This window comes from Ochotona curzoniae, unplaced genomic scaffold (genome assembly GCF_017591425.1).
Source record: "Ochotona curzoniae isolate NIBS_2020 unplaced genomic scaffold, NIBS_Ocur_1.0 scaffold_2453, whole genome shotgun sequence".
Classification (NCBI taxonomy): Eukaryota; Metazoa; Chordata; class Mammalia; order Lagomorpha; family Ochotonidae; genus Ochotona; species Ochotona curzoniae.
In genome coordinates this window covers 12540902-12567282 of record NW_024467094.1, presented here as the reverse complement: position 1 = coordinate 12567282, position 26381 = coordinate 12540902, and the positions used below count along the sequence as shown (strand labels likewise).

The following is a 26381-nucleotide window of genomic DNA, read 5'->3' as shown; positions in this document are numbered from 1 at the left end:
CAGTGTTCAAAACACCCAAGGCCAGGCTCTCCCCAGACACCAAACCGCACTGCACGCTCTGCCTGGTGCTTGCAGCCTCCAGGCTGAGAGCCAACGCATTTCCATTCATCATGAATTATCCAGGCTCAGGTATTCCCTCGCATTGGCAGACTGAGCTAGGAAGCCAAGTAAAAGACAAATGATAAACTTGGAAACGTACTGGAAACCCATATTACATACAGAGCTTAATTTCTCTAATATCTAAAGAGTTCCCACAAAAGATAAGAAAAAAGGCTAATAGCCAAGAGAAAAATGGGCAAAGATATAAACAGATGGTTTACAGGAAAGAAAAACAGCTCTTTATTATGAAAATATGCTCAACTTCAATACAAAAAGATAGATGCAACTTAAAACTACATTGAGTTACCATTTTTAACTGTTATAGTAATAAAAATACAAAAATTGATGTCACACCACCTGGGTCATTCTGTAAGAAACATGCTATAACAAGGAGAGTTAGCATTTATCAACATTACCAATATATATAAACCCCCTCATTCAGTAACCCCATTTCCAGGATTGTTTCCTATGGATATCTTTATGCGCATGCAGAATGACATTCAAAAAGGGTTGTACCTTACAATTAGCTAATGGCAGAATTTTGCCATATGTTGGAGTATTACACAGCTGTGCTAAAGTTTCTCCTGTGGGCTTTGGAAGAGATTAACAAAGATACATTGTAACAAAAAATGCAAGTTGCAGAATGGTTTGCTCCAAGTAGGGTTAAAAAAAAAAAGAGAGAAGGCCTGGCGTAGTAACCTAGTGGCTAAAGTCCTCACCTTACATGCGCCAGGATCCACCTGGGTGCCAGTTCTAATCCTGGTGGCCCCACTTCCCATCCAGCTCCCTGCTTGTGGCCTGGGAAAGCAAATGAGGACGGCCCAAAGCCTTGGGACCCTGCACGCATGTAGGAGACCCAGAGGAGCTCCTGGCTCCTGGCTTTGGATAGGCGCGACCAGCCATTGCAGCCATTTGCGGAGTGAATCATGGGACGAAAGATCTTCCTCTCTGTCTCTCTTCCTCTGTGTATATCTGACTTTCCAATAAAAATAAAATAAATATATATTTTTAAAAAGTCTTTTAAAAAGGGGTGTGGTGGGGTGGAGAGAGGAATAATAACATTTCCTTAGTAGCTTCTATATATAAAAGACTTGTCTAAAAGAATAAGAAGCTTAAAGCGGTAGTTGGGGGAGATGGGAGCTGGATGTACAGTAGTGAAGGGTGTGGGGGAGACCTTCCTGGTGCACTTCCTGTCATGTTTGAACAGTGTGGTTATGATCACTCATGTCCTCGCCCACTTCTTCAGAGCAGCAGGTGGCTCTCATTTCTCAGCAACAAACATCCTTTCCTGGCCAAGGGCACTGATTTTGTAATCACCAGCTGGGCTTAAGGTGGGTGGGGCTGAGGTGGTGTATGGGGCAGAGTGAATCCAAGGGTTTCTTGTTTAAAATTGGCCTATGTTGCAGTTTTTAAAAAGTACACTGCAGGGGTTGATGTCATGACTTAGTAGGCTAAGCTTCTACCTATGGTGCCAGCATCCCATATGGGTGCCAGCTCAAGTCCTGGCTATTCTACTGCCAATCCAGTTCCCTGCTAATGCTCCTTGGAATGCAGCAGGAAATGGCCCAAATAGGGCCCCTGCACTCATGTGGGAGACCTGGAAGAAGTTCCTGACTGCTCGCTTCAGGCTGGCCCAGCTCTGGCCATTGTGGCCATTTTGGGAAATGAACCAGTGGATAGATCTAACTCTCCCTTTCAAACAGACAAACAAATAAATCTTTTTAAAAGTGTACTGCAGTAAAAAAAAATGTATAATGTAAAATTTGGCATTTTAAAACATTTATTCATTTGTTTATTTATTTGAGAGGCAGAGTGATGGAGAGAGAAGAAGACACAGAAAGCTTCCACCGGCTACTTTACTCCCCAGATGACTACCACATCTGGTTCTGGGACAGGGTGAAGAAAACAGGAGCCAGGAACTTCATCCTGCTCTCCCACACTAGATGGCTGGGACCCAGGACTTGGTCTATCCTCACTGCCTTTCCAGGAAACTGGATTGGAAGCAGAGCAGTTGGCACTTTTACCAGCAGTCAGACATGAGACGTTGACATCACATTCTGCAGTTTACCCCATTGTACCACAACCCACCCCCTAAAATATCCTCTCTCTCTCTCTTTCTATTTTATTTGAAAAGCAGAGAAGGAACTAGAGAGATCTCTCATTTGCTGGTTCATTTCCCCTAATGCCCACAACAGCTGGGACAGAGCCACACCCAAGCCCGGAATTCAGTGTGGGTCTCGTATATGGGTGGCATGGACCCTCATACATGTGCTATTACCTGCGGCTTCACCAAGGTGTACATTCGCAGGAATCTGGATGTGGAAGTTGAGTTCAGACCCAAACATTCTGATTTGGAATGTAGGCATCTCAAGCCATGTGTTAGCCCACATGTCAAATGTTTATCCTAAAATCTGAATCTATGACTCACCATTGCTGTTGCCCCCACTCCTTTTCCTGCCCCTTTGGTTGCTAACCATCATTCTACTTCCTGTGTCTACCGTCTCCTAAAAGTGGAGTCATGTAATATGCATCCCCGTGCCTGACTTATTTCACTTAGCACATTTTGAAAGTTCATCCATGGTGTTGCATGTAGCAGAATGGCATTCCTTCTTATCACTGACATTCTGTCGTGTGGATATACCGTACCTTATTTATTTATTTATTTAAAGACTTATTTTATTTTTGTCACAAAGTCAGATATACAGAGAGGAGGAGAGACAGAGAAGATCTTCTGTCCAATGATTCACTTCCCAAGTGACTGCAACAACCGGCGCTGTACTGATCCGAAGCCAGGAGCCAGGAGCATCTTCCAGGTCTCCCACGACGGTGCAGGGTCCCAAGGCTTTGGGCCATCCTTGACTGCTTTCCCAGGCCATAAGCAGGGAGCTGGATGGGAAGTGGAGCTGCCGGGATTAGAACTGGTGCCCATATGGGATGCCGGCATGTTCAAGGCGAAGACTTTAGCCACTAGGCCACCGTGCCAGGCCCTGCACCTTAGGTATTCACTCATTCAGCTATGTACAGGCATTTGGGTTGTTTCTCTTTTTGCAATTGTGTGAATGGTGTTACTGTGAACACTGATAGGCAGGTATCTGTTTAAGTCTCTGTTTCCAAGTTTTTGGGGTACATTTTAAAAATATTTATTATTTAACTTGACAGAAAGTGACAGAAAGATGGAGTTCTCCCTAAATGGGTATTAACTGGGCTGATCTGGACTGGGCTGAAGACAGGAGCCAGAAACTCAATCGAGATCTCCCACGTGGGTGGCAGAGACTCAAGTCCTTGAGACACTTCCCTGCTATTTCCTAAGTGTATTACTAGTTAGCTGGATCAGAAACAGGAACTGGGACTCAAGTCAGGCACTCTAAAATGGGAGGCAAACAATCCATGTGGCTGCTTAACCCACTGCACCACAACACCCACCTCTCTTCAGGTTCTTATGCCCAGGAGTAGAATTATCCTAATTTTGACTTTAAACCAACTAAACGAACCCAGAGCTACACTCCTATAAGGTTAAGTTAATGTAAGATTAACTAGATTCTAAGAACCTTGACTGCCAGGAAAATTCAGGAGAAAGTTAAAATACAAATAATTAAAGATCATGAGACAGCCAAGCACCTGCTGGATATATATGTGTCACAAGCAAAATGGTGTTTGCATGATCTTGTCTCCCAGCAGGCTTCCATAGGCCCGAAGGACTTCAAAAGCCACCTGGCACCCCTACCCACGTAGGAATGACAGATGGACTGCCGTGTCCACCTGTTCAGAGGTAAACTGTAACTAGAGCCAGGCCTCCTAATATCACAGGATATTGTGGGGCTTTTGTGTTTGTGTTGGGTACCTGGTGCAGGTGCTGGTGGTGACACTAATGTGTTCTTTGCAAATGAGGGCTTTGAGGAAACCTGAACTTCTCTGTGAGCTCAGCCTGGGCAGCAGGTGAGTGGCTCTTTTCTCTTCTTTCCTTTTTAATATCTGAGAGGCAGAGGCACAGAGAAGGGAAAAGAATAAGGAAGCATCCATCTATTGGTTTACTCCCCAAAGCCAGGCTGAAGTCAGGAGCCAGAAACTCAGCCTGGGTCTCCCATATGAGAAACAAAAGACCCAACTACTGGGGCTGCCACCTGCTGCACCCAGCGTCTGTATCAGGAAGCTGGAATCAGGAGCAGAGCCAGGGCTTGAACCTAGGTACTCGGATTAGAATGCGCACATCAACTGGCAGGCCAAGGGCCCACCCCTTGACTGTTCTCAAGGTTCTGTTCTCTATTTCAAACATCTCAGAGGTCAGCACAGAACTTCAGATGCTGCTCAGGACTCCTGCATCCTGCTGCATTGAATCACAGCAGTGTCTTAATCTAGATATTGTCTGGGGCTGCTTTCTAGCTGTAAGGGCAGAGTTGAGCAGCTGTGACAAAGGTTATGTGCCGCCACCCCCCCCACACACACACCCATAGCCAAAATATATACTATCGGCTCTTTGCAGAATCAGCTTGCTGACACCTGATATAAACATAACATCTTGGACCCAGCACGGTGGCCCAGTGGCTAAAGTCCTTGCCAGGAACCCATATGGGCACTGGTTCTAATCCTGGCAGCCCCGCTTCCCACCCAGCTCCCTGCTTGTGGCCTGGGAAAGTGGTCAAGGACAGCCCAAAGCCTTGGGACCCTGCATCCACATGGGAGACCCAGAAGAGCTCCTGGCTCCTGGCTTCAGATCAGCACAGCACCAGTTGTTACGGTCACTTGGGGAGTGAATAAGTGAACAGAAGATCTTCCTCTCTGCCTCTCCTCCTCTCTATATATATCTGACTTTGCAATAAAAATAAATCTTTTTTCTTAAAAAAGAACATAACATCTTAAACTAAAGGAATTTTAGACATAGGAAGTAAGTGAAATATTCTGAAGATGTTCTATTTGAAAGGCAGAGAGGAGGCTACTCTTGCGATGTAGCAAATTAAACCGCTGGCTGAAGCTATGGCATCCTGTGTAGGTTTGAGTCCTGGCTGTTCCACTTCCAGTCCAGCTCTCTGTCAATGTGCCTGGGGAGAGTCATAGGATGGCCCAAGTACTTGGACAATCTCTTCTCTGCAAATCTGCCTTTCCAATAAAAATAAAAATATCTAAAGTATTTGTGACTTGAAACCCACACAGGAGGCTCAGAGGTAGTGCCTTGCCTAGCTTTGGTCTGGCCAAGCCTTGACTGCTGCAGCACTTTGGGGAATGAACCAACAAATGTAAGATCACAGTTGGTCTGTCAGTCTCAGTGCCTCTTTTATAAGATTATTTATTTTACTTATTTGAAAGGTAGAGCTAGAGAGAGAGAACATTCTATCTGTTGGTTCATTCCCCAAAGGGCTGCAATGGCCAGGGATAGGCCAAGAGCTTCTTCCAGGTCTCCCATGTGGGAGCAGGGTCCCTCCACTGCTTTTCCGGGCCATAAGCAGAGAGCTGGATGGAAAATGGAGCAGCTGGGATAGGAACTAGCACCCATATGGAATTCCAGCACATGCAAGGTGAGGATTTAGCCACTAAGCCATTGCCCTGGGCCCAGGACAAAAATACTTTAGACATCACTTGATGAAATCTCAGAAGCTTTCCTGAGATGCCAGGGACATGTGCACCTTTGTTCTAGGGTGCTGGCCACTCTGAGTGCCCACGCAGCAAAGTAATACTTCCCACCACCTGTCCAGGAAATAATTGAGGGTTGTCAAAATCTAAACATTCTCTAGCACTGGAGGAAAGGAATGAGACAAGCTTCTCTCTATGTCTGTCTGTTTCTCTCTCACACACATAGTACAAGGAAATTGCCAGATACTTGATTCAGATACTTTTTACAAAAAGATTTATTTATTTTTATTGGAAAGAAAAATATACAGAGAGGAAGAGAGACAGAGAGGAAGATCTTCCATCCGATGATTTACTCCCCAAGTAGCTGCAACAGCCAAAGCCGAGCCGATCCGAAGCCAGGAGCCAAGAATTTCTCTCTGGGTCTCCTATGCAGATGCAGTTTCCCAAGGCCCTGGGCCATCCTCAACTGTTTTCCCAGGCCACGAGCAGGAAGCTGGATGGGCATCAGGGTCACCAGAACATGAACCAGTGCCCATGTGGGATCCTGGTGTGTGCAAGGTGAGGACTTTAGCCTCTAGGTTACTGTGCTGGGCTCCAGAGACTTTTTTTTTCCTAAAAATGTATTTATGTTTCTTGCAAAGGTAGAGTTACCTGAGAGAAAAGGAGAGAGAGAGAGAGAGAGAGAGAGAGAGAGAGAGAGAAATCTTCCACAATGGCTAGAGTTGAGCTGATCTGAAGCTGGGAACCAGGAGCCTCTTCCAGGTTCCCCATGTGGGTGCAGGGGCCCAAATACTTGGGCATCCATCTTCTGCTGCTTTCCCAGGTGCGTTAGCAGGCAGCTGGGACTTCAACCTGTTTCTGTAGGAATGCTAGCATCACAGGCAGAGGTTTAGTCCCTAAGCCAATGTTCCAGCCCAAAGGCTTTTTTCTCCCCGCTAACTACAGAAAATAAAATAGGGGTGGTCTTTTGGCACAGTAGTTAAGACACTCCTTGGGATTCCTGTTTCCCATATCAGAGTGCTGGGTTCAAATCCCACCTTTCTTCTCAATTCCAACTTTCCGCTAATGCACATTCTGGGAAGCAGCAGGTGAGGTTCCAGTACTTGAGTCCCTTCCACCTGTGTGGGAGACCAGGATTTAATCCTAGACTCCTGGCTTAAGCCTGGCCCAGCCCTGCTTATTGCACGCATTTGTGGAGTGAACTACCATATGGATACTTGCTCTTGTGTGCTCTCTCCTATCCTCTCTCTGTCCCCTTTTCTCTCTCTTCCTCTCTCTCTCACCTTCTCTCCTACTCTCTCTCTTCTCTCTTTCAAATAATATGCATATAACAAGTAAAAACTGTAAGTACGGTACAATAGAGGACAGCTGCATCCTCACCAGCAACGGCATCTGGAAGGGTCTCCAATGCCAGGGTCACCAGCATTCCTTTTTCTTGGGGTGTTCTGGGGTTCCCAGCACCATTTGGAACTGAACCTAAGTCCCTGGGTAGGTTACCTGACCCTATGTCCAGAGTGATCTCTGTTTTCCTCTGAATGTGTCACTCTGAGCAAGTAGCTGCCCCCAGGCTTTTGCGTGCTTTCCTAGGTATTCCAGCCCATGATGACATATGTACAATCCTGGCCCTCACCGATCCAGATTTACCTTCCAGAAGAGAGCCAGAGCTTGGAAGATCAAGGCCTCTGGGTTGGGGATTAGGTGGAAATGGCCTCTGGGCTGGCAAGAATACCTTGTGTTGCCAAGCTCTGCCCCTGGCAGGGCTGAGCAAGCCTCTCTTACCCATGGGCACCCACACAATTGAGTGTGTTCTCTGAGCTGCTGGTCGATCTGTGCAGTGGATGTGATTCCTGGCAACCCAGGCTTGCCAACTGCTGCATGGGACACTCTTAACAAGTTACACTTTGCTGGATGTGTCTCAGCAACAAAACTCCTCTGGAAAGTTTTTATTCTTGGTACTTCAATTCCTTTTTTTTCCCCACTTTGCATATGAGAACCCACTTTTGTGTTTCCAATTTTTTTTCTTCCTAGAATTCAGAGCTGGAGCCCCAACCCCTACATTGCTGGGAGATGCTGTTGTGATGAATTTGCTCTTTCTCCATGATTCCTTTGGTTTCATCCTCTCTTTCTCCTTGACACAATTATGGCACTCAGTTTTCCACTGCTAACCTGGTTAATCCTTATTGCTATTTTAGGAAGTTGGGAGAATTATTATCTGTATTTTATAGTCGAGGAAGATGAGGCCCAAGTCATGAAGTCACTTGTCCAGGGCCACATAGTTGGTCAATGGGAAAGATGTTCACCCCAGGCTCTCTGGTTCTTAACAGCTGTGTTGTGCTCTATAAACATCTTACACACACCGTATCACACACATGCATGCGCGCACACACACACATACACACACACACACACAAATCTTGGACCTGGCTTCTGAAAGCAGGTCAGATGGGTGAAGAGTATCAGGTCTTCTGAGGTCATGGGAATGACCTCTGTTGACCTGAGAATGCCCTGTCATGCTGGTCTCTGCCTCTGACCTGGGCTGTCCAAGTCTAACTAGGTACAGGTTCATGACAACACTCTAGTGCCAAACTCAGGGCTAGCCCTACCCTGGCCTTCCTCTAGCAGGAACTGTGCAGGATTGCTTTTTCTCCTCTGCTGCCCTTTGGTGCTGCCTGTGCTTGGCAGCTAGCTATGTTACAGAGAGCAAGAAAGATCATGCCAGACACAGTGTAGGATTTACTGTGGAGTCTTTATCAGCCAAGCTTGGTGATGGTAGCTCCCACTACACTCTAAGAACTACCACCATATTTGGAGTTCTACCTTAAATTAACAAATGATTGAAACCATGGGACAAAGAAATGGTCATTTCCATTAAATCAATCCATTAAACTGAAGATCTATGTTCCAGCTTCCCCATCAATATAAATTATCCTAAGAGACATGGAAAAAGGGCCCAGTGTGATGGCTCAATGGCTAAAGCCCTGCCTTGCATGTGCCAGGATCCTATATGGTTGCTGATTTGTGTCCTTGCAGCTCTACTTCCTATCTGTCTCCCCGGTAATGGCCTGGGAAAGCATTGGAGGGTAACCCAAAGCCTTGGGATCTTGCACCCGTGTGAGGGATCCAGAGGAGGCTTCTGGATCCTGGCTTCTTACCAGCTCAGCTCTGGTCATTGCAGGCCATTTGGGGAATGAATCAGCGGACAGAAGATCTTTCTCTCTGTCTCTCCTTCTCTTTGTAAATCTGCCTTTCCAACAAAAGTAAATCTCAAACAAACAGAAACATGGAAAAATAACCTGGACACACTTATACAAACTGTGAATATCCATAAACGAATCCATCTTTTCCTGGCATCTCTGCCCACATTCCATTAATGCTAGTATTCTGAATAGGCCTCACCTCTCTTGGAACTCTTAAAAGCATGCAAATTAGAAATACAAAACATCTTAGCATTTGCATCTTCGCTGACTCGCCCAAGCAGTGAGCAGAGGATGAAGAATACAGACATATAGGAGCCACGCTCAGGGGCTGCCTCTCTTCTTGGGAGTCCATCTGTGGGAAACAAGAAAGCAACTGGAGAGGTGAAGAGAGCCGAAGTGCGAGCATCCAAGAGTGCGACCAAGAAAGTGAGCCCCTCATCAGCAGGGGCTCTTATGGGGCTGGAGAGGAGAGTGATTGTGTAACAACGTAACAGTCCTCTCCCCGCACCCTCAACCCCCATCCCAGGTCTCAGGTAGTGATGGGTACACATTCTTTGCTGCATAGGTAAGCAAAAAGTATTACACAGGCAGGGGAGGTGTGGCTTCCAAACTCCTGAACTAGCTAAGACCATATCAGTTAGCTCCCTAGATGTGCCTTCTCTGTCAGTGGTGCCAGGGTTTCTGGTGTGGACGGGGACCAGCTGCCACCAGACCTGATAGAGGGCCCAGATAAGGGAAGATGGATAGTTAGGTTAGCTGGATGGTAGAGGTAGAAGGATGCTAGCTCTCTCTCTTTCTCTTTTTAAAGTTCATGTTTTAATTGAAAGGTAATGTGACAGAGACATACAAAAAGAAAGATTTCCCCATCTGCTAGTTTGCTCTGCAAATGGTTGCAGTGGCCAGAGTTAGGTCAGGCAGAAGCCAGGAGCCCAAACTCTAACCTAGTCTCGCACGTGGGTGGCAGCGCCCCCAGTATTTGAGCCATTTTCCACTGCTTCCTCTGGCACATTAGCACGGAACTGAATCAGCAACTAGGACTTGTTGGTACTAATTGTACTCCAATATGGGATGCCTGTATCACAGGCAGTGACTTAAGCCTGTGGCAAAGAGGACTGGAGTTTGGGAAATAGAATACCACCAAACTGAGGGAAAAGGCTTACATGAGGGACTTGCCCACGGGGCAGAACTACTGCCAGCCTCATTAACTGCTAATGAAACAAAAGATAGAGCTGCATGGAGAATTGTTTTCAGCAGAGAAGACTAGCCTGGCCCCTGGGCAAGGATGCTGTGCATGGTCACAGCATGACCCTTGTTTTTTGATGTTGTACCTGTCTAGGATTTAAACAGTTGAAAAGAAATGAAATAAAAGTGGGGAAAAACTACAATGGGATAAAAATGTCCACCTTTCTGATTGGCAAAAGGTTACCAAGTGCATTCTCATTTTGACAGCGCATGTCCTAAATTTAGAGTAATGCAGAATGTGTTAACACCAATGACATGTAAATTAATGACAAACCCTGCCAGGCTGTGAGCTAGGGAGAACAAGAGTTGGTTTTTGTCTTGATTTTTTCCTTATTTATATGGCAGGATAAAGGAGAGGGAAGATGTGAGATTAGGTGAAAGTTATGTTGTGCTGGGCAGGTGTTTGGAGCAGTGTTTGACACCACTCGGGGTATCTACATCTTGTGTCAGAACGCCTGCCTTGGGTTGTGGTCTCTCCACTTCTGATCCAGCTTCCTGCTAATGTGCACCCTGGGAGGCAGCAGGTGGTGGTTTGTGAACTTGAGTTCCTGACTCAAACACTGATATAACAAACCTGGACTGAGCTCTGGGCTTCTCACTTGAGCCTGGGGCAGTCCCTGCTATTGTGGGCATTTGGGTCGTGAACAGTGGATTGGATCTCTCTCCTCTCTCTGTTTATTTGAAAGGCAAAGTGACGGGGTCAGGGAGGAAGTGAGAGATCTTTCAGGAACTCTGCACATTCCATTTGGGAAAAGGAGGCTCGAGAACTCATCTGCTGTATCCCTGATGCATTAGCAGATAGCTGCGTAGGAAGTGGAGCAGCTGAAACTCAAGCCTGCACTGCCATATCAGATGCAGGTACAACATGCAACAGCTTAGCCCATTACCACAACATTGCCCCCCCCCCCCAACCTCACTCTATCTCCTCTCTTTCCTGCTCCCTCTCTCTCTTCTTTAAAGATAGAAAATATTATTGAGGTCAGTGTGGTAGTGCATCAGGTTAGGCTGCCGCCTCTAATGCCAGCATCTCATTTCAGAGTAGCAGTTCAACTCCTGGCTGCTAATGTAGCTGGAAAAGCAGCCAAAGATGGCCCATGTGTGTGGGCCCTTGCCACGATATGGAGTCCTTGGCTCCTGGCTCCCACTTGGCCCAGACCCAGCCAGTGAAGCCATATGGAGAGAGAACATGTAGATGGAAGATCTCTCTTTCCCCTTTTCCTTGTTTTTTGGTCACCATGCATTGCAAATAAATAAATGTTTAAAATGCATATCATATTGTTCTGAACGTTAGAGAATGTTTTTAAAGACAGATTTATAGAGAGAATCATCTCAACAGCCAGAGGTGAGCCAATTCAAAACCAGGAGTCAGGAGTCTTGGCCAGGTCTCCCGCATGGGTTCATGGTCCCAAGGACTTAGGCCATCTTCTGCTGCTTTCCCAGGCCACAAGCAGGGAGCTGGATAGGAACAGGAACAGTTGGGACACAAACAAGTTCCCATATGGGATGCTGGCACAATGGGCGCTGACACCTAGAGAATTGTTTTAAAGTCATGATGTAGTTTATATATTTCCTATCTGTGTCCACTGAAAAGAATAATGCATAGACCTGTATCCACTGCAGAGGAAATAATCGCCTGTAAAACCCTGAGTGAGGTCTCAGATGCCACTTCCCATTGTAAAGAGATCAGGCTTCCTGGAGGAACAGCCGATGTTTTGTCTGGTACACAGCGAATGTAAGATAAGCCCAGAACACCTTGTCAGACCAGAGAGCAAGTCACAAAGCTCGCAGAGGTCACTAGATGGCTGTCAAAAGCCCAGAAGACCAAGAAGTAACAGCCTCACTGGCCCATGATGGGATATTTAGAACATTAGTAAAAATAAAACTGCTATACAACAAAATGCACATCTGTATTTAAACCCCCAAGTTTGTCACTGTACTAAAAAACAATTCAAAGTGAAAGAAAACCTCAGTGGTTACTTTTCAAGGACTCTAATAAATCCATTTATTTGTCTATTTCTTTAGAAGAGAAAAATTGGGGCCTGGCGCAGTAGCCTAGTGGTTAAAGTCCTCGCCTTGAACGCACCAGGATCCCATATGAGCATTGGTTCTAATTCTAGAGGCCCCACTTCCAATTCAGCTCCTTGCCTGTGACCTGGCAGAGCAGTCGAGGATGGCCCAATGACTTAGGACTCTGCACCCATTTGGGAGACTGGAAGATGTTCCCGGCTCCTGGCTTCAGATCTGCGCAGTATCCCTGTCATTGCAGGCACTTGGGGAGTGAATCAATGGACAGAAGATCTTCCTCTCTGTCTCTCCTCTTCTCTGTACATCTGACTTTCAAATAAAAATAAAATAAATCTAAAAAAATAATTTAAAAAAGAAGAGAAAAATTGAGGCAGAGATAGACAACTCTTATTTCTGTTGGTTCATTCCTCAAGTACTTAGAACAGACAAGGCTGGGCCAGGCCGAAGCCAGGCTCCCAGGGCTCAGTCCAGTCTTCCCCATGGGTGGGAAGTCATCTAGGGCTTGGGTCATCACCCCCTGCCACCATGGTGTTCATTAACAGGAAGCTGGGTTGGAAGTTAGGACTCAAACCTGACTCCCAATTCAAAACATGGGATGTATGCATCCCAGGTTGTATCTTAACCTCTAGGCCAAACACCTGCTGCCAACTCTTTTTAAAAAATTGAAACTGGACCCAGTGTCTTAGTCTAGTGGCTAAAGTCCTCACCTTACACATGCCGGAATCCCATATGGGTACTAGTTCTAATTCTGGCAGCCAGGCTTCCTATCCAGCTCTCTGGTTATGGCCTGGAAAAGCAGTCAAGGATGGCCCAAGGCCTTGGGACCCTGCACCCGTGTGGGAGACCCAGAAGAGGCTTCTGGCTCCTGGCTTTGGATTGGCACAGCTCTGACTGTTACAACTGTTTGGGAAGTGAATCAATGAATGGAAGATCTTCCTTTCTGTCTCTTGTCCTCTCTGTATATCTGACTTTCCAATGAAAATAAAATGAATCTTTTTAAAAAAAGGCTGAAATTACAGAGTCAAGCATCTCTCTCATTTTCTGTGTGAACCACACCTTTGGGTACCCAAAAAGGCCTGGAGGTGAGTTTTCTCTGTAGGCACCTTTGCCAACTGTTAAACAAGGCTGGATTGGTGGGGCCACATCATTTGCTGTGATCATAAATAGCTGTCAACCTCACAGAGGCATACCAGAGGTGTCCAAGCGGAAGAAGATGATTTACCCATGAAGTGTGTCATCCCTTCCCTAAAGAAATCTGATCAAGACTCTAGACCTGGGCCTGATGCAGTGGCCCAGTGGCTGAATCCTTACCTTGCATGTGCCTGGATCCTAAATGGGCACCAGTTCTAATCCCAGCAGCTCCATTTCCCATCCAGCTCCCTGATTGTGGCCTGGGAAAGCAGTTGAGGATGGCCCAGAGCTTTGGGACCCTGCATCTTCATGGGAGACTCAGAAGAAACTCCTGGCTACTGGCTTTGGATCAGTTCACTTCCCAGCCATTGAAACCGCCTGAGGAATGAACTAGTGAACAGAAAACCTTTCAGTCTCTCCTTTCTGTAAATCTGCCTTACTAAGAAAAAAAAAATACTAAAAACAAAACAAACTAGACCCAGCCAGCAACTTACAGGAGAACACAATAGATGAACTGCTTCTTGGATCTTGGTCTGCTAAGTGGATAGCAGGGGCCCAAATATTTGGATCATTATACACTGCTTTCCCAGGCGTAGAAGGGAGCTGGAAGGAAACGGAGACTTGAGCCAGCCTTTGCTGTAGAATGCTGGTGTTGGAAGTGGCAATTTAACTTGTTGTACCACAACACTGGCTCAAGCCAAAACCATTTTTAAGAAGTAGCATGTGGTGTGGGGGGTAAAAAAAAATAGGTTAAGCAGCCCAGCATAATGGCTTAAGTGGCTAACCCTCCCTCCTTCAAGTACCAGTTTCCCATGTGGGTGACAGTTTGTGTCCTGGCTCTTCTGCTCCCCATCCAGTTTCTGATTGTAGCCTGGGAAAGTAGAGGAAGATGGCTTAAGTCCTTGGGACCCTGTTCCCTGTACATGGGAGACCCTGCATCCTGCACATGTGAGACCCAGAAGAAGAAGCTCCTGGCTCCTAGCTCCAGATCAGCTGAGCTCCAGCCATTGTGGCCACTTGATGGAAGGTCTTTCTCTCTATCTCTTCTTCTCTCTGTAAATCTGCCTATCCAATAAAAATAAAGTTTCTTTTTTAAAGAAGTAGGGTAAGCAGAGAGCCAGCATTACCTAATTCATGGCCTACTATGAGCCTTAGCCACCAGGATATGGTGGACATGGTTGCCATGAGGATAGACAGAAGTGGGACAGAAACCATTCCGGAAATAGATCCCATGCCTGTTTGATGTTTGACAAAGCTGCCAGAGTAATTATGAAGGAAAAGATGGCATTTTTTACTAGATGTTCAGCTAAAATTAGATATCCCCAGGGGGGAAAAAACAAAAACAAAAAACCTCCACCCTTACTGTACAACCTACCCCCAAATTAACTGAAAGTGAATTATAGACCCAAACATGAGGGCTAAAACTGTCAAAATTCTGGAAAAAAAAAAACATGGGAGGAAATCTTTATGACACTGAGTTAGACAACTATTTTTTAAAAATATTTTATTTTGGTTTTTATTGGAAAGTCAGATATACAGAGAGAAGGAAAGACAAAGATCTTCCGTCCAATGATTCATTCCCCAAGTGACTGCAATGGCTGGTGCTGTGCTGATCTGGAGCCAGGAACCAGGAACCTCCTCCAGGTCTCCTGTGCCTCAAAGATGGCACTTGTTGACCTTTGCTTCGTGGCACAAAGGTGGTAAACAGATTTTGGGAAGTTACTGAGGATAGGGCTGAACACGCAGGGAAGCTACGTGACCTAAGTCATGATTGGTGTGCTTGCCGCATGATGTGAGGAGCTGTGTATGGATTGGTTTGTGTAATGTAAAAAGGTCTGGGTAAAAAATAGTTAAGCAGGAGATTCTCCCAGGCGCGCTTCAAGGCTAGAGCTAGAGCTACTGCTATCGCTTCAAGGCTATTGCTAGCTAGTGCTAGGCTGCTTTTGCTTTACTGTAATAAATCTTACAAGTGCTGTAACTGCTTTCACTTTGCCACAACGCTTGAAGTCTTATCCAATAAACTTTTTAAAGAGTCTTTACCATATCGGGGTCTTGCTAGTCTCCCACACGGGTGCAGGGTCCCAAGGCTCTGGGCCATCCTCGACTGCCCTCCCAGGCCACAAGCAGGGAGCTGGAAGCGAAGTGGAGCTGCTGGGATTAGAACCAGTGCCCATATGGGATCCCAGCGCATTCAAGGCGAAGACTTTAGCTACTAGTCCATGCCACCGGGCCCTATTTATTTTTATTAAAAGGCAGATTTACAGAGAGAAGGAGAAACAGAGAGAAAGATCTAACCTCTGGTTCACTCTCCAGGCGTCCTCAATGGTCAGAACAACCCAATTTGAAGCCAGGAGCTAGGAGCCAGGAGAGAGGAGCTTCTTCTGGGTCTCCCATATGGATACAGGGTCCCATCCTCCTCTGCTTTCCCAGGCCACAGTTAGGGAGCTGGATGGGAAGTGGAGCAGGCAAGACACAAACTGGCACCCGTATAGGATCTCAGTGTGTACAGGGCTAGGATTTGGCCACTGAACCATTGTGCTGGGCTCAGGCAACTATTTCTTACACAGAGCACAAAAAAAGGCCTGGCAAGATATAGCCTAGTGATTAAATCCTGACCTTGCATGTGTGCCCGTATGTGTGCCCATTTGTGTCCCAGCTTCACTTTCCATCCAGCTCCCTGCTTATGACTTGGGAAAGCAATCAAAGATGGCCTAAAGCCTTGGGATCCTGTACCCGCATGGGAAATCCGGAAGAAGCTCCTTGCTTTAGACTGGCTCAGTTCTGGCTGTTGTGGCCACTTGGGGAATGAACCAGCAGAAGGAAGATCTTTTTTTCTGTCTCTCCTTATCTGTGTAAATCTGCCTTTCTAAGAAAAATAAATAAATCTTTATAAAAAAAAACCAAAAGTTTAAACTATAAAAAATAATGTACTTCATCAAAACAAAAATTATGTTCCATTCAAAAATTACAAGTAACAATGAAAAGGCTAGGCACAGGGTAGGAGAAAATGACTTGTGAAACATATAGTTGACAAAAGAACTATTAGACTCACAAAATGGTATCCAATTAAAAGAATGGACAAGAGTCAGGCACTTCTCAGAATATAGTCAAGTGGCCAACAAGCAAATTAAAAGAAATTCTACAGCATTAATCATTACATAAATGGAAACGGAAATAATAAGCGGACTGCTATTGTGGTGTAGCAAGTAAAGTTGCTAACTGTGATACCAGCATCTCACATGGGCACCAGTTCACATCCTGGCTGTTCTATTTTCAGTCCAGCTTCCTGATAATGGACTGGGAAAATTAAGCAGAAGACGGACCCAGTCCTTAGGCCCCTGCACCCATGTGGTAGACTCCTGGATGAAACTCCTGGCTCCTGGCTTTGGCCTGGGCCCAGTGCTAGCCATTGTGGCTAGCTAGGAAGTAAACAAGCAAATGGAAGATTTCTCTTTCTGTTTCTCTGTCCTTACTTCCTTCTTTCCTTCCTTCTTTCCTTCCTTCCTCCCTCCCTCCCTCATTCCCTCCCTCCCTCCCTCCTTCCTTCCTTCCTTCCTTCCTTCCTCCCTTCCTTCCTCACTCTCTCTCCAATTTACTATTTTTTTGGAAAGATGTATTTATTTTCATTGGAAAGGCAGATTTATACAGAGAACGACACACAGAGATCATTCATCTGCTGGTTCATTCCCTAAGTGGCCACAATGGCTGGAGCCAAGTTGATTCAGAGCCAGGAGCTTTTTCCAGGTCTCCCACATGGATGCAGGGACACAAAGTGGTGCCCATATGGGATCCCGCGGCTTGCAAGGCAGAGAATTAGTGTATTGACCCATTGTGCCAGACTGAAGATTTATTTTTTATTTGAAAGAATTAGAGAATGTGTGAGAGAAAGAAAGAGAGAAAGAGAGAATGTTCCATCATTAATTCACCCCCCAAATGGGTATAAGGGCTAGAGCTGGGCCTATCTGAAACTAGGAGCCAGAGCAGGGGTCCAAGAACCTGAGCCAACCTCTGCTGCTTTCCAGGCTATAAACCGGAAGCTGGATTGGTAGTGGAGCAGCTGGAATACAAACTGGCACCCATGTGGGATGCTGGTGCCACAACCAGAGGCTTAGGTTATCATGCCAAGCACTGGCCCTAAACTCTTTCAAAATAACTAACTCACTAAGTAACTAATTAAATAGATACATACATAAATATTACAAATCCAAGGTTGTTACACATCCATTAAAATGGCTCAAACAAAGATATGACAAGACTGAATGTTGACAAGACTATGGAGAAATTGGGACTCTCCTGTATTACTTGTAGGAACAGAAAATGTATAACTACTTTAGAAAACATTGTATGGTGGTATTTTATAAAACTAAATACACCACTGTGTTAGAACCCAACAATCCTCTTCCTCACTTTTTTATTTGCCTTTCAACCACATAGAAACAACTTGAATGTCCACCAGCTGGAAAATAGAGAAACGAACAGAGTCAGGGAAAGTACTGGAGCATGCATTGGGTGCATCAGTTAAGATGCTTCGGGGATGCCCATGTCCTGTAAGGAAGTGCCTGGCTTGAGTCTTGGCTTCACTCCTGATTCCAGCTTCCTGCTGGGAGGTTGAGGTGGCAGGGAGGCAGTGGGTGATGACTCATGTAATTTGGTCTCTGCCACCCACAAGGGAGATCTGACTTTTGAATTTTTAGCTCTCAGCTACAGTGTAGCCCAGCTGCAGCTGTTGTAAGCATTTGGGGAGTGAACCAGTGGATGGAAGAACTCTGTCTCTCTGCCTATCCAAATCAATTTTCAAAAAAATTAAACAGGAGAGTATTACATAACTTTTAATGATTCTTAATCTTATGAAACCACAATTTATTCATCTGTAGATGATGACAGTATTTCTGTCAGAGAGTTATAATAGAATTATAAGCAGAGTTGAATGCCATAAAGTACATTAAAATGCAGATTCCTAGCTCTGGAGAAGGGAAAGAAGCAGATATTAGCACACTTAATAATTCAGAAGAAACTCAGAAACAGCATCCTTAATTTTAACCATCAGCCAAATGCCAAACATTACAGTCATTCCTGTAAAGTTCCAAAAAAGAGAAAAAAACTGTATTGACAGAAATTCTACAAAACTGTCCCCAGCTAGGTTGGGTATCATGGTAATGGATTAACTGCAGAGGGGTGAGTTGGAACTTCAGAGATAGAACTGGTTAACATCAGGTTTACCGTAGAGATGACATGATGCTAAGATTGGAATCCACCTAACTATACACTGAAAACAAGTGATGTTCACTGTATTACACCTCAATGAACAAAGAAATAAATAAATGCTGATGTGGGGTTCTTATTTCTGAGTTCTCAGTGAGCTGATATTGGAGGAAGTCCAAACTTGAATAGGTGTAATTGTTCTCCCAAGTCATTCTGGTTTGTTGTCAGGAAAATTCTAGAGAACATACTACTAGTAGACAATGGTACAACAGGCGATTGAGAGGGTAGGACCTGCTTGCTGTGTGCATACTTCAACACTCAAAGATGCAGGCCTCACCTCAGCCCAGCTCCTCCCCGGCACTAGCCACACTCTGCTTTCATTTCCTCTTTCCTTTCCAGCTCCTAACCCTTTCAGACTAACCTCGGATAACCGAGAAAGAATCAAGGAAGGAGGCAAAGACCAGTAGCTACATTTTGTATCTCCATAGAGGCTGCTTGTTAACCCAAAGGAATTAAAGGTAGGATTTTTGGCAGGGTGATCTTCAAATGTGTGTCTTCCCACTCTGCCTGTTGGGTAACGATTGTTGTGCTTTAAGATGGGGTAAGTTCCAGAGAGCCAGAGGAGTGCCCATCATTCATTCATTCCCTCAGCACACAAATACTAGGTACCAACTGTTTCCCATCTTGGTAGATGCAGGGGTGGTTGGAGGAATAAGAGTATTGGTGCTCAAGGAGCTGTGTACTTGGAGGGGAAAGGCACATAATTATTATGTGACCAGCATGGGAGCCAAGAAGCTCCTCTGTCAAAAGTCCCACCTCACTGTATCTGGGAGAGGGAAGATTTCAGAGAGAAAGTTGCAGATGAGTTGGGCACTGACAAATGAAAGAGAAGAGAGGGCCATGGGAATGGAAGGTGCCTGAGACCAAGGGAACAAGCAGATGAGGAAGCTCAGCATGTGGTTGTAGCAGAAAGGGTATGGGGGCAGAAGCTGGAGGGAGAGTCTGTAAGCGAGGGAAGCAGAGACTGAGATGAGGAATGAGTGCGAATTTATGAACTCATTTCAAAGAGCAGATGTAATGGGGAGGGAGACAGAAAGGAAGGGAAAGCCAGTAGAGGGGCTGCTATTTTTTTTTAACAATTATAAAGATTTTAAAGATTTATATTATTTTTATTGAAAAGTCAGATATACAGAGAGGAGGAGAGACAAAGAGGAAGATCTTTTGTCTGTTGATTCACTCCCCAAGTGGCCACAATGGCTGAAGCTGCGCTGATCCAAAGCCAGGAGCCAAGAACCTCACGTTGGGCCTTCCTTGACTGCCTTTCCAGGCCACAAGCAGGAAGCTGGATGGGAAGCTGGGTGGCCAGGATTAGAACTGGCGCCTATATGGGATCCTGGAGCGTGCAAGGTGAGGATTTAGCCACTAGGCTACCATGGCAGGCCCAAGGGCTGCAAGGACTGGTGGCTAAAGTCCTCGCCTTGTATGCGCTGGGATCCCATATGGGTGCTGGTTTATGTCCATTAGGCTCTCTGCTTGTAGCCTGGGAAAGCAGTTGAGGACGGCCCAAAGCCTTGGGAACCTGCACCCATGTGGGAGATCCGGAAGAAACTCCTGGTTTTGGATCAGCTCAACTCTGTCCATTGCAGCCGCCTGGGGAGTGAACCAGCAGATGGAAGATCTTTCTCTCTGTGTCTCTTCTCTGTATATCTCCCTTTCCAATAAAAAAAAAAATAAATAAATATATTTTTTTTAAAAAAGTGTGTGTGTGTGAGAGAGAGAGAGCGATAGCGAGAGCAAGCAAGTAAGCGAGCACCTCCATCTACCAGTTTACCCCACAGATGCTGTAATGGCTAGGGCTGGACTGACCTGGGCTGACCTGGAACACAATTCGGGTCTCCCATGTGGCTCCCATCACTGCTGCCTTGCGGGGTCTACATTAGCTGGCAGCTGAAAAGAGAAGCTGAACTGTACTCCTGTAAGTCACAGACTTCCTAACACAGCTGCCTTAACCACTAGGCAGCCCTCCCCTAGATATCTCCTTGTGGATTGGTTCCTGCTTACCACTGTGGCTTACTGGAGACCACAAAGCACCTATTTAAAGTGGGCCTCTGAAAGGCCTCCAAAGGAAGGAAGGGTGGGGTGGTGGTGCTGCTGACTAACTGACACCTGTTTACTCTGGCGATAACCTGCCCGTGGGGAAGCTGCTTCCACCTGAAGCTCCATGACCTTGAAAAAATTCATCAAGCAGAAAAATGGCCAGCAGTGGGAGCAGGTGCTTAAGGGGATACCCCAGCAATCTATGGAAACTGTCCACTGTGGCTCAGCAGAAATCCAAGAGGAGTCAAGGGAGTGGCATGGGACAGGAAAAGCATCTGAAAGGGTGGGCTGATTGATTGAGGTGTAAAAGAAATACAGGAAGTGGGGCGGGGAATGTGGGGCGGACGGGGTTAGAGGACACTTGAAGACCTGGTATGCCAGGATACAAGTTTAAATTTAATATCCCAGGTTCCTGGCACCTAGTAGGTGTTCAATAAATGTTTATGGAATGAGGGAATTCCAATGACAAACGCACCTGAGCCATGTCCTTGCAGAGCTGTCAAGGTTCAGGGTCTAACAACTTGGCTGGCTGTGTGACCTCTAACCTCTCTGATCTTCTGTTTCCCTCTCTTAAGTGACAGTAATAATACCTTCCTTACAGGGTTGTTGTGAGAAATTAGACGAGATCAAAGACATGTGGCAACTAGAAATGTGGCCCCAATAAATGTCAGCCACCTCTGCCCCTGTCCCCACAGTAACCCGGAGCCAGGCAATAAAGCTGAACTCTACACCAGCCAGACAACAATGAAGGCGGCTCTTGGGATCTGTTTACAGAGATGTATGTGGCCATTTCCAGCTCTATTGGTCCTGGAGGGAAAAATTAGTGGTTTTGGTAACAACTTCTTTGGGCCGGAAGGGAATGGTGCTACGGCTTTAATTAAAGGACAGGGCTTAAACTACCCTCTCAGGGAACTTACACATTCAGAAATTGATGTTTATAGTAACACGTAATTTTCTTCTTGGTGCATTTAAATACACATACCGAAAGATTGCCCGATCAATACAGGGTGGACCAGGACCATTCATCATTCCCATGCTGCATTTTCTCTCCCCTTGTGAAATGTTCAGAGGTCGAGGTGCCTGTGGACTTGGATGCAGTAAGCTGCACTGCCTGGTTGTAAGCATCACGACAGAAGAGGCTGTCCTGGTCTCTGGGGTGTCTGGGTAGGAAGCAGAGGTGGCAGGGAAAGCAAGTTGGGGAACTAAGTGGGGCGCTGAGAATTGTGCAGACTAGGGAACACTGAGGTTGTGTCTTATAAAACTGAACCATTTCCCCAGAAGAGTCTGGCAGGAAGACAAGTGCTAATGATTCATGCCAGGGCCACCAGGGCCACACCAAACTAATAATAATAATAATAAATAAAAAGAGACAGAAAGAGATGAAATGAAGAAGGAAAGCGGATGTTAGTCAAATGAGCAAACACAGGCTTTGGCAAGAGATTTGCCGAGTTGAGAAACCTCGTGATTGATCCCCAGGAGAAGTCGAGGAATGGGATTCATTCAAGTCTGTTCATTCATTCCTACCGTCAGTTCCTGCACCCTTGTCAACTAGAGTGGGCACTTGGCCTAGTGATCAAACTGCCAGGTGTCCCACATCAGAGTGTCTGTTTCATTCCCTGCTCTTGACCCCAGTTTCCTGTTAAGGAGGAACGTGGGAGGCAGCGGCCATGGCTGGAGCAGTTGGGTCCCTGCCATTGTTGCAAGGGACCTGGATTGAGTTCCTGGCTCCCAGCTTGTGCTTGCTGGTATTTGTGGGAGGGAACTAATGGTCAGGAACCCTGTCCACGTGTCTCGCCAGTAAATACATCAACATTGTAAAAAGCAATGATGTCTGCAAGAAGTAGCAGGAATACAAAAACAGAAGAGCTGCTGCCCTTGAGCAAGTCTGAGTGTTAGGAGAAAAAAAATGCCACTCATGATGATCATGAAGTGGGACAAGGGCAAAAACAGCCAGTGCTGTCAGACAAGACCCAGTTGTTGATACAAACCAGAGGGGCTGGGGCTGGGCAATGCTTCCTAGGCAGCAGGCGACTCTGTATGTTTGCAGCAGGAGCAGGAATTCACTAAAGAAATGCCAGGTCTTGGGGAGTTGGTAAACCTAAGGCTTAAGAGGAAGTCGGACAGGCAGAGACCCAGTGTGGATCTCCAGTGACACGCAAAGGGGTCTGAACTGCACGTTGTAAGTGATGAGGAACCACCTGAGGGTTTTGAGCAAAACCATATGCCCTCCTATTGAAGTTAAGAAATACCTTCCATGGGCCCGGCGCGGTGGAGCAGTGGTTAAGGTCCTCGCCTTGCACTCCTGGGATCCCATATGGGCGCAGGTTCTATCCCGGCAGCCCTGCTTCCCTTCCAGCTCCCTGCCTGTGGCCTGGGAAAGCAGTCGAGGACGGCCCAAAGCTTTGGGACCCTGCACCCGTGTGGGAGACCCGGAAGAGGCTCCTGGCTTTGGATCTGCATAGCATCGGCCCTTGCGCTCACTTGGGGAGCGAATTATCGGACGGAAGATCTTCCTCTCTGTCTCTCCTCTCTGTATATCCGCCTTTCCAATAAAAAAAAAATCTTTTTTTTTTTTTTAAAGAAATACCTTCCTGGCAACCTTGAAGGATTGAAAGGTGTGTTGAGGAGGGGAAAGGGAAAAGGGGAGGGTGGTGCACGCCCAGGGCTGGGCTCGCGGAGTTCAGCTCAAGGCTCCAAAGAGCCCAGTGCAAAGAAAGAATTTCCGGCTGACAAGTCACTTACCCTCTGGAGTATCAATTTCCTCCTCCCTGAGAATGAAGGATCTGGAATTACTGATAAGGTGTCTCCCCCCACATTTCCAGCAGGCGCCAGAAATTTCTCTGGGCGGGTAGGAGGAGCTCACCCAGAACCCTGGAAAGAGGGAAAGGGGTACAGTCTGGGGTGGAGGTGGAGGTCCAGCAAGGAGCTATTCCTCTTCCCGCTCCTCCGGTCTTTCCTCCCAGGGAGTCTGCCTGAGACCACAGGAAAGGGATGGTGTGTGTTGGGGGGTTGGGAGGCCCTCGTCAATCAAGCCAGGGCTTGATTCAATCACAGATGATCCCTAAGCCCGGAGGTCTCCGGACCTCCACCAGAGCCACCTGGACTTGTCTCCCGGCGGTGCCTGGTGCTCTCTTGGAAAAGCTCTCGCGAGCAGGCGAACAAACGTTTAAAGGGACCACACAAGCAAAAACCCCAGATCAGTGTTTCCGGCTTTGATTAAAAGTGCACGGTTACCGTGGACTCGGTAGTTCTCAGCGCTCAGCGAATCCCTCCCCAGGCCACGCGCGGAGCCGCAGGTCCCACACCTGTCTTAGCCGCCGCGCCGTGGAGCCTCCCCACTGCCCCTCTCCGTGGGTCCACGGCGCGGCGCGGGGCTAGGCGAGGCTGCAGAAAGCCGAGAGCGGGAGCTTGGCTCGGGCCCAGACGCCCCGCGCGCTCCCTCGCCGGGGTCCCCGCCTCCCGCCGGCCGCGCGCCCCGCGCCCCGCGCCAGGCTGCAGAGAACTGTGCGGACTGCGCGCGCTGCGACCGGAGCTGCGCAACGCACCGGGCCCTGCCGTGGCTCTCCGCAAGCCCCAGCACTGGGCAACGCCAGGCCCGGCGCTGGGAGCTGCAGCCAGCAGGGTCTGCGTCCCTCCTGGGACTGCCCCAGGGCCGCCGCCGCGGGTGGCTGCTTACGTCAAGAAGGCGAAACCCAGAAGAAGAAGAAGAAAAAAAAGAGCGGAAGGGGAAAAACTTTTATTATTTTTTTTCTCGTTTTCTCTTCAGTGGCTGAAGCTTAGGGCAGGCGCACAGGAGCTGGCCCCGGAGGCCCGACGGGGCGCCCGGAATGTGGGATCCACAGGAGTTCGAACGCCACTGGCAGGCTGAGTTCCCCGGGGAGGAGGCACCGGTCATGAAGCTGGACTCAGTGTTGGACATGGAGCGGGAGCTGGAGCGCTGCAAACTCAATCTGAAGCGACTGCAACAGGTGCTGGCTGAGGAGAAGTTCAAAATCTCCTACCTGGAGGCCGCCCTAGCCGGGGAGCAGCGGAACCTCGGCTGCGGACGCCCGGCAGGAGGAGCCGGCTGCAGCGGGGAAGCCTTAGCTGAGAAGCAGGAGCCGGCCGGGTCGGAGCAGGCGCCGCGGGAGGAGAAGGAAAGCACAGCGAGTGATGGAGGCAGGGGCCCTTTGGACCCGGCGCACACGGACCCCAAGGTGGGGACCCCGGCCGAATCGTCCCCTTGCGCGTTCCCGGACCTCCCCGCCTGGCCGGGGGCGACTGGCGCCGGGGGCGCAGTGCGCAGCCTGACTGCCGCCATCCACCATCAGCTGCTGCAGCCGCGCTTGCTGTTCCGGCCGCGGGAAGACTGCGCGCCCCCCGGCTGCGATGGCTCCACTCCCCGCGTCCCGGGAGAGGAGCAGTCCCCAGGGACCCGCGCGGGGCGGGGCTCGGAGGAGGGTGAGCCGGAGGCTTCGGGCGCAGACGATGGAGGGGACAGCAGTGACCACGACTTCGAGATGGTAGATCTGAATGAGAAATTCATCCTCGGCCACTTACTCATGGCTCCCTGCCGTTTCGGGACCCGCGATGAAGCCGAGAAGCGGACAAGGGCGTGTAGCCCCCACCGCTGGTTGCACCTCATTCCGGGGGGCCGGCGGCAGCACCGCCGGAGCCGCGATCTGGAACAGTTGGAGACAGAGGCCAAGGATGGCCGCGGCTCGCCCCTGGCTGAGGATGAGCCCGTCCGGCGCGGGGCCCGCGAGCACTTCCCCCGGTGGCGACGCAAGAGGTTCTTGCGGGTGGCGGAGCGGGACTCGCCCTGTCACAGCTCGCCTGAGAGGGGCAGCGACTGCAGCCGCAACAGTTCGGACCACGAGGACGGCTCCTCCGCAGGTAGGTGCATCCGATTCCTGGCTGCCCTGCCCCGCGTGCGCCCACCTCCCCGGGCTGCTTCTGGCCTCCAGCAGCCCCTCCCTGGCCAACCTTGGCGGTCCTGTTTGATCTCCAACACCTGGGGAAAAGGAGGTTGCGCTTTCCCTGTTTACCTTGAAGCTGTTTGTAGAACTTAAAGATTGATGTGGGGTTTGGGCAGGTTGATCAAAACAGCGTTAGGAGTTTGGCCAGGGCAGGGTCAGAGGGGAGAAAGCCTTTCCTTCAGGCCTCTTTTGCAACCTTTTTCTCGGCAGCCATCCCTCCCCACCCCCCCCCAAAGCCCATCTCCACAGGTGGGCCAGAAAACATCCTTCTCTATGCGAACTCCACTGCCTGTCATGGCCCCCAGGTTCTTGGGTGTGCAAATCTGGCTCCTCCAGTTTATTTTCTGAAGGTATTTCTCATCTTCTCCAGCCTGTACCACGTGCCAAGGGCAGAATGTGCCAGCAGCCTTTCAGAACCCTAATGCCACTCCATCCACTTTTTGCTGCTCCCCTCCCCCTTTTGTTTTTCTCCAGACACTGCTTCCTAGAAAGCCTCTCTGTCCTCTTCCCGGTTTCCAGGCTTCCTGGGAGCCTGAGAAGATAGCAAAGTTTCTGATGGTTTTTAGCTGGCATGGTGCCCTGAAGTCAGGCCTGGTCCGGGTGCCTTCATTTGATTAATGAAGAAACTGGAGCTTGGAAAGATGAAGTGCTTTTTGGTATATGCTGAGACCCTGCCCGGGGCCTTCTGTCATCTGTGCCCTTGTTACTGTGGGTGGGGCCTGATCTGAGTCCCCTCTGAGCTGGTCACCATGGTGCCTTGCACATAGTAAAAGCCCAGTGAGCCAATACTAAACACATGGGTGACCATGTTGTAAGTTTACCCAACTCTGTCTAGGCCAAGGAATGGAAGTGAGGTTGCAGAGAA

At 48.0% G+C, this 26381-nt stretch overlaps 1 protein-coding gene across 2 annotated transcripts in view; it reads left to right on the top strand.

Moving 5' to 3' along the window:
• Window positions 1–24304: 24304 nt before the first annotated feature.
• The window catches only part of ABR (ABR activator of RhoGEF and GTPase), a 173336-nt gene continuing 171259 nt past the window's right edge, over window positions 24305–26381 (top strand). Inside the window, exon 1 of one of the 2 annotated variants that reach the window (XM_041000716.1) lies at window positions 24305–25433. In XM_041000716.1, the coding sequence (XP_040856650.1) occupies window positions 24386–25433 (1048 nt within the window). In that variant the 5' untranslated portion in view covers window positions 24305–24385. The remainder of the gene's footprint in view (window positions 25434–26381) is intronic. The other variant, XM_041000717.1, reaches the window with a different exon arrangement.